The 13358-nt window shown below is 33.5% G+C and overlaps 1 protein-coding gene across 1 annotated transcript; it reads right to left on the minus strand.

The window, feature by feature from the left end:
* Window positions 1-1940: 1940 nt before the first annotated feature.
* On the minus strand, window positions 1941-4340 carry LOC104234131 (uncharacterized). Its single transcript, XM_070149338.1, has 9 exons — window positions 4151-4340; window positions 3734-4049; window positions 3333-3585; window positions 3036-3135; window positions 2928-2930; window positions 2817-2845; window positions 2444-2771; window positions 2235-2338; window positions 1941-2105 (listed from the first exon to the last, which is right to left on the minus strand). The coding sequence occupies exons 1-9, from the start codon at window positions 4338-4340 to the stop codon at window positions 1941-1943; spliced, it is 1488 nt and encodes a 495-aa protein (XP_070005439.1).
* Between the last annotated feature and the right edge of the window lie 9018 nt (window positions 4341-13358).

The raw sequence follows: 13358 nt of genomic DNA on the forward strand, positions 1-13358 counted from the left end.
ACTCACTTGCATATTGTGGTCGACCTTTGATTGACACGGTATTTAATCAATTTCTGTTCTAATGCCTTTTTTTATTTGTTGCATATCTTTATTGTTTGAGACCCCCATAGTGTATACATAGCTTTGTATAATCACAGTATAATATTGTATAAGATTGTATAACCTTGTATAAATATGTATATTCTGTATAATAGTGTATAAATTTCTATATTTAAAAAATCTGGTAGTGATAGTTGTTCTGTTTTATTTCTTATCTCAGCACTTGGATTTCCTCTTTTATTATTTGAGGAAGAGGGGAAAATATGGGCCGAGTGTTGCCATGCGGTTTACTACAACAGACTTTGCCTTTGGTAACAAAATCAACTCCCTGTATAAAGATTTCAAAGTAAATGAAGATCCTTCAGTGATTCCTGAAGGGCATGAGATAGAAGAGTACATTAGAGGATATTATTGTGATGCAAATGTACTGTGGCACACTGTTGACCACGTCTTATTCCCTATCTATGTGAAGCGCGGAAGAGCAAAATTGGGCCATTGGGTTTTGGGGTTGTTTACGTTCATAGATAGGTGCATCCACATCTATGACTCTAACCGTGGAGCTATTAATGATAGACTTGCTTTGGATGCTGCATTACCTTATGCAATTTTGATACCTTACTTCTTGAAGAGTTCTGATTTTTATGTCGAGAAGAAGGGCATTGATTGGAATAATGGTGCATAAACCGATAAATCTCATTCTGATGCTTTGCAGATTAATCTGGTTAATAATGTGCCCCACCAGATCAAATGGTAGGTTAATCTCAATTGTTTTACTATTTTACTATTAGTGTACCTATTTGAATCTGATTTGTTTCTTTTTAATTACAGTGATTGTGGTGCTTTTGTTGCTGGCTTTGCTGAGTATTTCATCCTTGGTAAGGAAATTCGAAAAGATAATTTTGACATTGAGACACTTCGCACCAGGTGGGGATCTTTGTTGTGGGATTATGGAAAGAAAAAATAGCAGTCCGGTGCAATTAGTGGTGATGAAATCACAGGGAGACTTTTCAGGAAGAGGAAGAGGGGACGACCGAGAAAATAGTTCTGTTTTTTCCATTTTACTGTAGTTTTTCTATGTATCAGGAGTTGTTGCATAGTTTTGTCTAAGTACTATTCTGCTACTTGTGAGATAACCTTAAAGGATATTATAGATGTTTTTATTTTTGTGTAATTTGTGGTAGTCATTACACGTTGTGGCTGTGAATGAATTACATTTTAATGAATATTTTCATAAGAGAATGTGCCTTGGCCTAAAGCAATCTCAAAAGCTAGCTATAATTATTCAAGATCATATAAGGAGACCAAATCTCCCATTTCCGAGTTACCAGCGATGGACAATTCAATATATGGCATGACAGACTTACAAATACACACGCACTTGATGAGGAATAGCAAAAATTATCTGCACCTATGGAATAATTTCAGGAAATTTTGAAATTTTTTGGCTTTAAATAATGGACAAATCTAATGTTTCCAGTTCAAAAGCTTAACGAATAGTGAATCTGTCCCGTCACCCTTCAATACTTAATTGCTTGTGAAACTTAACTACTCAACATTTATAACTCTATTGTGTGTGAAACTTAACTACTCAACATGACAACAATTGTAATAGGAAGTGTTATGTTTCCAACTATTTATTTTGGTCGATTTCTACATGTTTTTCTATTGTGACCACCTTGTCCACACACAGAACATGAAAACGCCCTCTTAGACTCTTTTTCTGAAGCAGGTCTGAGTCTTTCCTTTCTTGGCCTTCCTACATTCCTTCTCCCTTTAGGTGGTAGGACCACATCTTCCATCACCTCTATTGGGATTACCCATAAACTCTCATCTGGCATCGGATTCACTGGAAATTCATAAGTTCTAAGGAGTTTATCCTTCTTGTAGTAAAAAGAGCAATACTATCCAGGTTTCAGCTGTTGGTTCTTCAAAACCGCCCAAGCATGCGGACATGGAAGTTCATCCATTTGAAATTTTCCGTAACTGCATGTTCCCTCTTCAAGGCACACTATGTTTCCCCTTACCCCTTCAAACACAGTATATAACTGCTCCGTAGTAGGGCTCACCTGCAAAAGTTTTTTTTTTAAAAAAAGTTAAAGAATATTATACATTAATATACAGAGTTATACATACTTATACAAGCAGTAAAATGCAAGTCAGTAGTGCCAAGCATCATTATATTTGATTGATTTTACCGTCATTTGCTCCGATGCAATCAGATTTTCCCGAAGGAGTTTGTCATACTTTTCACCAAGCTCTGTAGATGTCTCCATTGCACTTTTTCTATTTTGTTGTTCCACTATTGTAGAAAATTTGTCATGTACTCCAGCAATCGTATTACTGGTAACTCTCTAGCATCCTTGTTAGCTGCATTAATTGACTCTGTAATATTGGAAGTCATTACCATCGACCTTTTTCACTTTGGAATATGCCCTAGTCCACCTTTCATAGCCAACTTCGAACAAGTAAGGTTGCACCCTCGGATCAATTTTGCACATCTCTGTCATATGGTACTCAAACTTCTCTATCGTGTAAGCTCTAGCCAAAGCAAAGAAGATATCCTTCAATTGTTTGTGATGTTTCTTGAATGTGCGCTTTACATTCTGCCACAAGTGAAACATGCAAATACAATGTGGTACTTCTGGGTACACAGCTTTTGTGGCATTGAAGATGCTTTCATTTCTATCTGAAACTATACACATCTCTTCCCTAACTCCAAAAGTACCCTTTATCTGGACAAAGAACCATTCCTAAGATTTGTTATTCTCTGAATCTACAATTGCATATGCAAGTGGAAGGATTTTTCCTGTTTATATAAAATAGATATTAGGGTTCAGACAATTATAGAAATCTTATACACAGTTATACACAATTATACAACTTTATACCAACTGCAAATTTTATAAAAACAACAGCTGTGAAATCCTATACACTTTTATACATGAAACTACAATATTATACAAACTGCAAAAACAAGGTAGATGCAGTCAACTCACCAGCTCCATCCTGTGTGCAAGCATTCATGATGGTACCCTTATATGCTGTTTTAAGGAAACTTCCGTCAACAACCATTATCGGTCTGCAATGCTCCCAGCCCTTGATAGATGCATATAGCGAAACATATGCATAAAAAAAGCATCCATCTTCTGATTAGTGCAACTTTGTAACCGTTCCTGGATTTGTTTGCTCCAACATATAAAAATACTTCGGCAACTCCTTATATGAATCACTCGGACTCCCTCTTATCATTGCCATTGCTATCTCTTTAGCTCTCCATGCTTTCATGAGCTCACTTCAATCCCGTGTTGCTTTTGTATGTCCTCTATTATATCATTTGCGGTGTAAGCTTTTTTTGGATTAACATACTTATCCTTGACTATACTAGCAATTACACCCGAAGTAGCTTGACGTTGTGTTAAGTATCTTTCACCATAGCCGTATGTGTGATTATTATTGTAACTTCTCACTTTGAATATGTTTGTCTTGAAAACGACAGAAGATTTGAAACTCCAAGCACAATTGTCATCCACACACATAAGGTGATACCTAGGATTAAAGATCATTCAACTTCTAAATACACTTGTATACAAAAACATAACTACATATATACTAATTTTTATACCTATATACAAATATATACTAATTTATACATATGTATACATATATATAACATAATATACAATTAATGACATACCTTGTTGCACTAGATCTCTTCACCTTGAATTGGAACCTCTCATGTACAGCCAAGTTCTTCATCACATTCATAACTGTCTCTTTATCTTTATAAACTTGATCCTCCTCAACAAATTCGTTCAACATATTATCTATTATACCCGTATTTTCACTAAGTTTCGTGTTTTCAATTAATTTGATATCAGTCATAATCTCAGTGCTATCAATTATGGATACATCTATAGAATTAGAACTTGTAACAACCAAACAACTTGAACTTGTAGCAACCAAACAACTGGAACTTGTAACAACCAAACGATTATCATAAATCTCTTTCACTGTCACAAACAAGGTATATTCAGTGAAATTCAAGCTTTTCTTCTTTAATTCGATATACACTTTTACACTGTATCATTGTATATCAGAATCGGTTGCAAACCATCATTTGGGAGAAAGTTAATCTCTATTGTGTTTAACTCACTATCGATCCTAATCTGTTCCGAAGTAGCTGCAACTAAATTGTTGTAGCTGAATGTTGACTCGATTATTACACAATCGCTGACGAAATTGATAAACTTGTTTTCTTCCCATTCACCACTATGAAGAACGTAAACTGGAAAAAGCTCCATCGAACAAAAAATTGAAATCAAAATTACAGGAAAAAATGAGAATTGCGCTGATTTGTAGCAAAACAATTGAAGAAATTCGAGATGAAAAAGAAATTCTAGGGTGTTTGGAGCTGCATTGATCGCAAGATCTCGTTTTTGTAGTATTTGGGGAAGAAGATTGGAAAGAATCAGAGAAAATCCAGCTGAAACAAAGAAAAACCCGCTTCTTACTCCCCAAAAACGAAAATAACGCCCCTTTTTCGGATATGGGCCTCTAATTTTTGGTCTATTCAATTGTAAATTGAAATATGGGCTATAAAGTTGAAAAGAAGGCAGCCCAGTTGTTTTAATATGAAATTTTCTCTTTTATATGTAATCTAGTTCATCTGCATATGCAAATATATCCAACAAACATGCAAACAAAAACCAAGTTGCAACATACGAATGACTCGATAAATTATGACTAATTTGTGAAAAGCAACTGTACACAATTACGTAAGAACTATTGACTAAAGTGTAAGAAAAAATGGAGGTCCCTTTAGCATAATAAGCCCAAGAATATATCAATAAAATTTGTGGCATAAAGCCAAATTTTAACAAGGGACCTTTTTTATTTTTTGGCTTATACTGTAGTTATCCTATAAAATGTAATATTAATATTTACATTGATTTTTTTTTCTTCTTTTTGTGTGTAATTTAGTTATCTTATAAAATATAATACGGAGTACTAATATTTACATTGGTAAAAAAATTTAAGTTACTAAGATGATAGCCACGTATTTACAATGTGTTACCATGGATCTTATTGTAAAAAATATTATTTACTAATATGAAAGATTTGAGTAACTTAATTCAAAGTTCTAAAATATTTCTATTATTAAAAATAGACAGTCTTTCTTTTTACTTTTATAAGGAGTTTGTATAAAGTTCAATATTGTCTAAGCAAAATTAAGATAGAAAATCCACTATTAAAAATATTTTTGGGACCCCAAAATTTAGAGGACCTAAAGCAAAGGCTTTACTAGTCTTTCCCTTTAAGCCACCCCGAAAGCCCTTTCCTCTTCAGTTGAGCCTGAGATCACTTTTACAGTTGACAAATTTAAATGTGTTGTTGCAGATGCTCGGATATGAATCATCTAACTTGTTCGATCATTTGATCCTGCATCTTGTGATTAGTGATGAAGTCAGCAGGTTATTAAAATGGTTTAGTAGTTGTACAGTACATATCTATTAGTATAAGAATAATATACCTTTTCCACTTTGAGAGGAACACCCTAATTTACAAACACAAGTTGCTCCTCCACTAATCCATGATATATGACCCTTCAATTTTGTTACTCAAACATCTCTCCAAGCAATTACACACTTGTTTTGTTAATATCGCCATCTCTTAACAGTGGTGTTAATAGGAAGTGCAAGGTAGGATAATCTAGGCCACTAAGTATATATATCTTACACAAATAAAACTGAAGTATCAACGTACGTCGTGTAAAAAGTATAATGAAACTGTAAGTCATAAGTGAAAAACCAGAAGAATAACAAAACTTAGGATGCTTATCTCCAGGAGAAAAAGTACACGTACTGGTACAAACTTTATACAAGAACTCTAATCGTTTCTGCAAGTGCAACCACTTAATATACATTATGAACTACATCTATTCCATGTTACGGGACACTGTTGGTGTAATATAAAACAAATGAGGCAGCACCATATTACCTTACTAACTTGACCAAACACTGGGCAGTTCCAGCCGCAGAAAAGGAATTACAGGTAATAGACGTCAACAAAACACTTGGAACCTGGAAAAGCATATGTAGCGTATCAAAAAAATTATTGCTTCTAAAATAGCATTTCTTTCCTAATTAGGAAATAACACGGCAGCACGTCATAATAGTGGTATTGTGAAATTCCGAAATTACCCTTCGGTGGGCAAGCTCCTCAAACTGTGGCTTATTAATAATTGGATTGGAAAGAAAATACAGAAAGTCCAATTTGAACTTGAAAATGCCAAATCCAACAGTCATCACAAAAGGATTGGATAAGGAAGAGAAGCTACTGTGACGACTGACCAGGTTATACCGTGTGATGATCAGGTAAATCCTTCTTTGTAAGCTCGAACGGTAGAAGAGAACAACTAATATCTACTACTAATATATCTACGACTAATATAAGCAGGCAGTTGATGGTCAACATGCCTGCTTGATTCTCAGGATATTTCTGTAAAAACAAGCAAAGTTATTGGCTAAGAAAGGGGCTGCCAAGTAAAATTTTATGTGCCTTGACCAAATTACCCATTTCTCCCACAGTAGCTTCCTTGCCTAACTTTATACCCCTCACGTCCCCACGTGTTCCCACCTTCACCCAATCATTTATGTGTATAATTTTAGCAGTTCTTAACATGCAATTTGTTTGAATCTATGTGTGGCAAACTTTTTAAAAATTAATTGAAGTTTTAACTCTACCCAACCGTTTTTGGTGTGTGGCAAACTTTTTAAAAATTATGACATGTAATTTGTTTGAATTTTTGTGTGCAGAACTAAACTGTAAAAATTAGTTGAATTTTTCTAACAAGTTTTTGCAGAATAACAATAACTGAGGCAAAGAATTTTAGTACAGTTTATACGGAATGTATTTTGGACTTAACCATATTAAATTATATTTAACTTACTTATTGTTGTTAATAATTTAATATTGAAGGATCTTATATAGTTTAAATTTATGACTTTATAATTTGACATTTAATTATTTACGACATCTATGATCGGTACTAATTAAAAAGGCATTTTTTGACCATTTTTGGTACTTTTGACAAAGGAAAAAAACATTATGCAATACAAACATTATATTTCAGATCAGTACAACATATTTATTCCAAAAAGCAAAAGTATTCTCTTTCAATTGTTTGTGAGTAAGAATAGGATGAACTAGGATACAATAATAATATGAAAAATTGAATTGATAGACGAGGCATAGTTATAAAGAATAACTAAGCCTTTTGGTGAGAATTTTTGAACATGTGGACAGACACAAATGACCATATGTGATAAGGCACTAAAGAGGATAAACAACAGGTAAGACATAGGGAAATACCTAATCATGGATTTTATATATCACTTGTGGTAACATTTGAAAGGCTATAAATACTACTTATTAAGGAAATATTGAAAGGTGTCAATTTTTTAGAAACACACTAATAGGTGTCAACCTTTATGAAACATAGAGAGTATATTATATGGTTATATAAAAATATAGTTTTTTCATAGTTTTCTGATTAATTAAAAGTAATATTTCTTTCCTTCATAATAAAGTAAAATTTATGTAACTTCGGCATATTTATGTAGTAAAATCTTGTAAAAATAATACTAGAGTCCTTTTTCAGGAAAATAAGGGAAGCTCATGTTTTTTTTAAAAAATGATCTTTTATCTCTATCATTGTAAATTAATGTTAATTTAACTTTACCAATACCTATTTTTAAAATCTTGTAAAAATAAAGTAGTAGGTAAAATAGAGTGCAACTCAACGTGAAAAAGAAAAGCAAGCAATCTCTTGCTTGTAAAGTTATTTTCTTATTAATATTTAAATAGCTTTAAATAGTATATATGTCACGCCCCGAACCTGGGAGGCGTGGCTGGCACCCGGTGTCGCACTGACCTGAGCGAACCACTCTGCAACTTCTTCTTTTTTGTGACTATCATGAGCCAACATGGACACAACTCAAAATGTACAACTATAAGTGGAAAAACGCTGTATCACTGAACCATTTTTCTTAAAACATAAATACATATGGGTCGTCAAGGCCTCTGACATACTGTACAAATTGAACCTCTGTCTACAAAGCCTCTACGATTATTTAAATATCCAATGGGATAGGGTACCGTCCTACCTATATGTTTGTAACAAAACTCTGACATGATGACTTATAAACTCGGCTGCACTCCGAATGAGGTGGAGTCTTACCGATCCTTCATTATATTGAATACCAATCTCGTCTACTATGAGGGCTCGTCAAACTGATTATATATTGTGAGCACGTGATTTTTGCCTTACGAAAAACTACTCCAAAATAAATCAAAAAATAAAATAAATTTCTTTTACTGTGTAATTTTTGAGTTTGCGTGGTGTTAAATATTTGTGTTATGTCCGTAAATGTTTACTTTGTCATAATGAAATGAAAATTAAAATAAAATACATGTTGCATGCATATAGGATTTAATTATGTATTTTAAAAGATAATTTAAACAAAATCACAAAAAATATGCAATAGTTCTATTTTAAATATTCCATTGTGTGATTGATGTTTTGTGTTAAATAATTGTTATAGAATAATTAATATATTTTTTGCGAAGTTAAAATTATTTTATAATTAAAATTAGAAATTTAAATTAGAAAAATAAAAAAATGTATATATATACAAAATCGGACCTGGATTAAAATCCAGGCCCAAATGAATTAATTCCCCCCCCCCCACAGCCCAATCCAGATGACCATGTCCGGTCCAATTTAGCTACGCCAAACGACGTCGTTTGGTGATCATTCATCAAGGGCCGTTAGATTAGATCAATTTAACGGCTGAGATACACTACCCTTACCCGTAACCCGACCCTTTGACCCAATCCAGGCCGACCCTGAACTTAGACCAAACGACGACGTTTGGTTAAGTGGATTGATCTCAACCGTGCATCTTAATTGATCCAACGGATGAGATCAATCCACCCCACCCCTATATAAAGACCAAACCCCTACCCCGGCCCCTAACCAAACACCCCCCCATCTCACTGTTCATTATCGTTCCCAAACTCACCACTAACCCTAGCCGCCCTAGGATCCCACCGCCTGAAACCCGGCGGCATCAACGCCGCCGGTCACCAAAATAACACCCTAGAATCCCCTGAACATCCTCTACACAGATCTAACATTGGTTTCCTTCGAATCAGGCCCCAACTCTTCGAATCTTAAATCGAAGGTTGGCCTGAAAACCTTATCTTCTCCGATGACCTCCAAAATAACACCACAGTTTCTCCTAAATTCCCTCACCAAGGATCTGTTAGTTGCATGGTTCGAATCATACTGGAACTACTCGAATCTTCATTTGAAGATTCGAGTACAACCTGACCTTATCCCAACCTACTTCAAACTCACACCAGTTACCCCCCTGACCTCCCTCGTGCCTAGAACATCTTTGGTTTCCCTCGAATCTAACCAGAAATGAGTAAATCCCAAATCGAACTTTCAAGAACCCTAAAAATACCAGACTTTTGGATTCTGTCCAGATTGAATAAAGATTGAGGTTTAATCGACCTTAGTCGAAGTATTTTCAGTGGAAAATACTTCGACTAAGGTCTGTTTGATTTCAAACAAAGTCCAAATCCAAGTCGAGTTGAGTTCAGTTGAATTTAAAGGTTCAGAGGTAATTTCTGTTTCTTATGTGCATTCTATGTGTATTCTATGTTCGTTTCATTAGTTTGTTTAATTTTTCATAATTTTCTAGTCAAATTTTGTTATACTGTCCCCTACCCGTCAACTTGATTCTAAATGTGAATTGTTTCTGTTGATTGTGATTATGTACAATGTGTGTAATCGACTCGATTAAGTTCGTCGATTAGTTGTATTATGAATCTTGCTTTTGGAAATGTTGACTGAGATAGCCTGTTTTGAATAGATTATTTTGTTATAACCAGTTAATTAGTTATTGTTAAGCAGTTAGTTCTTGTTTAACAAACCAGTAAATTCAAATGAATGCTGTATATGTGTTGATTTCTGAGCATTGAGTTTCAGGGCATTGTCAGTATATTGACAATGCTCCTGTATTTGTTTATTTTTTGGTTCAGTTTTGAATCTCAGTCGAAATGATCCTGCATATTCTGTGTAATGTTAGTGGGTATTATTCAGGTTCAGTATTCAATTGAGAATCATCTATCTTAATTCAACTCTTGTGCATAAATGTGATGTACTGTCTTTAATACTAGGACTGGTTATAACTGTTAAAGCAGACTTTAAAATCTGTTTTGCAACATATTCTGATTTTAGTTTAAGGGCTGTAATTACAGAAGGATTTCAGGTTTATTTTAGAATGAAACAGTAGGGTAATGTGATAGTGTGCTTTCAATAATATGATAGTGGCTATAATTTAAGTAATAATGGGGAACAAGGGATAATGGGGCTGCTGAAAAACAGGATAAATAGCACTTAGTTTTAAATTATTCAAAAGTAGTTTTAATGGAAAAACTTTCTGATTTTTAAAGGAGAAAAGGGTCCATCCAGCACTAAACTGTATAGGACCAGCCCTGTATAAATACAGGGAGCTGGACAGACTGAAAGGAGGAGTTTTTTAGAGAGGGAGTCCTTCAGAAGAAAAATAGGAAGAAGAAAAAATAGGAAGAAGAAAAATAGGAAGAGAAAAATCTGATTTGAAAGGAAAAAGAAATCAGATTTTAACAAGGAGACTTTAGGAAGATTTGAGATTGAAGAAATCTGATTTAGGAGAAAAAAGAAAAAATCTGAAAAACAGAAGATTTTAAGAAAGAAAAAGAAAGGAGAAAAAGAGAGTGTGAAATTGAGGAGGAAAAATCAGATTTTAAGATCAGATTGTAAAGAGAAGGAAAAATCAGATTTAGATCAGATTTTAAGAAAGGAAAGAAGAGAAGAAAACAGAAACAGAAAAAATCAGAAATAGGAATCCGAAACAGGAAGAAACTGAAAATCTGAAAAAATGTTATCTTTCTAGAATCTGTCCGTTGTTTGTTTTTTTTGTGTGGATATTATTCAGTCAGAAAATCTGAAATCTTTCTTTCAAGTTTCTGTCACTATTCATCTGGGTTAACGGGTCTTGTTCAGATTTGCTGTGTTATTGGTATATTCTGCTGGTTTTGTTACTGCTGCAACTGCTGAAAATTTACTTCTTCTACCTTCATTTCGAGGTACTTATTTCTTAAATTCTATGTTGGAAAGAGATTCAGCATGACAAATCAATGAAGCTTGAATTGTAGTTCTATTTTTCCATTTATCTAAGTTTGTTATTATAAATTTCAGTTTTCGTTTCATGTTGTTTCATATAGAAGTATGCTTGACATGTTAATTATCAATTGATCATTCTTTTGAAATTCATATAAGTGTTGTAATAATATTACATATTCCAGAATTTCATTAAGGTACAGTTATGGTTGAATTGTTAAGATAGGGAATTTGGCATGAAGTTGGCTATTAATTAAGTCTTACGACATTGTTAGATAGGTATAAAGTATTCTGGAAATATCAAGAAAATGAGTGGTTAGTGTATTTCGATTATTTGGTTGTGGATTAAGGCTAGATGATGATTGGTTGTATTTTATTCATATATGGCGTAGTAATGATTATGGTTAACATCAATAGTTGGAAGTTGCATTAGTATCCTCCGCTATGTTTGCAAACGTCAAAATAGGGCGAATAATGTTGTATGCAATATTACTTTATTAAGTCAATTAGGTAGATTTGTTCTCTTTCTTAAAATAACAAATGGCCTAGGAATTGTTATAATGTGAAAGTTAGTAACAAGGGTTCTCATAAATTGAGAATCCAATCGGTTTGATTATATATATCTTACATTTAATCATAAGCATAATTAATTAAAATAATTTCGCCTATTAGATTAAAAACGAGTATATGAGAATAAGTTGAGATGTATAATCATAAATTGCCACACTTTATATCAATGGTAATTAGAAATAGAATTTGCACCTAGTAAATAATGAAAATTCTTGGAAAATATTTCCTTCCTTTATGAATCATTCATTTTCAGTTTCATATGCAATTTATTCTTTGGCATATATATATATGTCATATTTGTTAAAAAAATAGTATTAATCATAGTTTTATTCTGTTCTTTGAATTTGAATAGTTGGAATGAATATAATTTATACTCGGAAATTATAATCAACGGGAAACCTTTAATAGATTGCGAATTCTTTTCAAAGAATTTATAGGCCTCTAAAATGGGAGTTCCTCATGATTTTCACATAAAAATATATGAATATAATAAACAATTTGTGGAAAATCCCTAAACCATTACAAATATTTTGCGCAATTAGGGATGCGTTCGCGTACCCTGATTATATTTTTAAAAGAAAATTCGGATTATGCGTACGCGCAATTTCGAGCGAATATTTAAGAAAAGGATTTTTCCAAAGGCGTTAAATCAATTTCATAAAAAAACCAAGATGTGCGGTTCACTATTAAAAAAAATATTCTTGATTCGACACAATTTCGAAAAAATGATTGTTTAATAAATATATTATCAAAAGTTATCGTGTACACGTACGCGTGACACAATTCCGCATTTTTAAATTTATAACACGAATATACGTACGCGTAATTCGATTCAAAGAAGGGTCCTTAATCACAATAAGTATAAGCGGTAGTAAAATTACGTAATAAAAGTATATTTAATAAAAATCAAGATAATTAAGCCAATAATAAAAACAGTTAAGCGACCGTGCTAGAACCACGGAATTCGGAAATGCCTAACACCTTCTTCCGGATTAACAGAATTCCTTACTCAGGATTTCTGGTTCGCAGAATAATAAACAGAGTCATATTCTCCTCGATTCAGGGATTAAAATTGGTGACTTGGGACGCCTTAAAATTCTCAGGTGGCGACTCTTAAATAATTAAATAAATCCCGTTTCGACTGTCCTTCAATTGGAGAAAACTCCCCCACGCGCCCACGCGGGCGCGGTAAAAAGGAGGTGCGACAGCTCTGGCGACTCTGCTGGGGACAACTTCCTATTTTAACCCAGAACCATTGGTTCAGGGTTTAAAGAATTCGAGCTTAAAATATCTGTATTAATTGGCTTTATTTACTATATGATTTTCAACTGTTTATGTGCTAATATGCTAAATGTTGTTTTTTTTTATCGCTTTAATATTATTTGAATTGTGAATATATACAACTGCTACGAAACCCCCTTCTTTCTGAGTCTTCTGAATTTATGGTGTACACGTGCGCGTGACCCACCTTTCTGTTAAAGTCATACCAAATAAGACGGAGTTGGGACAAGTAACT

This window comes from Nicotiana sylvestris, chromosome 6 (assembly GCF_000393655.2).
Source record: "Nicotiana sylvestris chromosome 6, ASM39365v2, whole genome shotgun sequence".
Taxonomy (NCBI): Eukaryota; Viridiplantae; Streptophyta; class Magnoliopsida; order Solanales; family Solanaceae; genus Nicotiana; species Nicotiana sylvestris.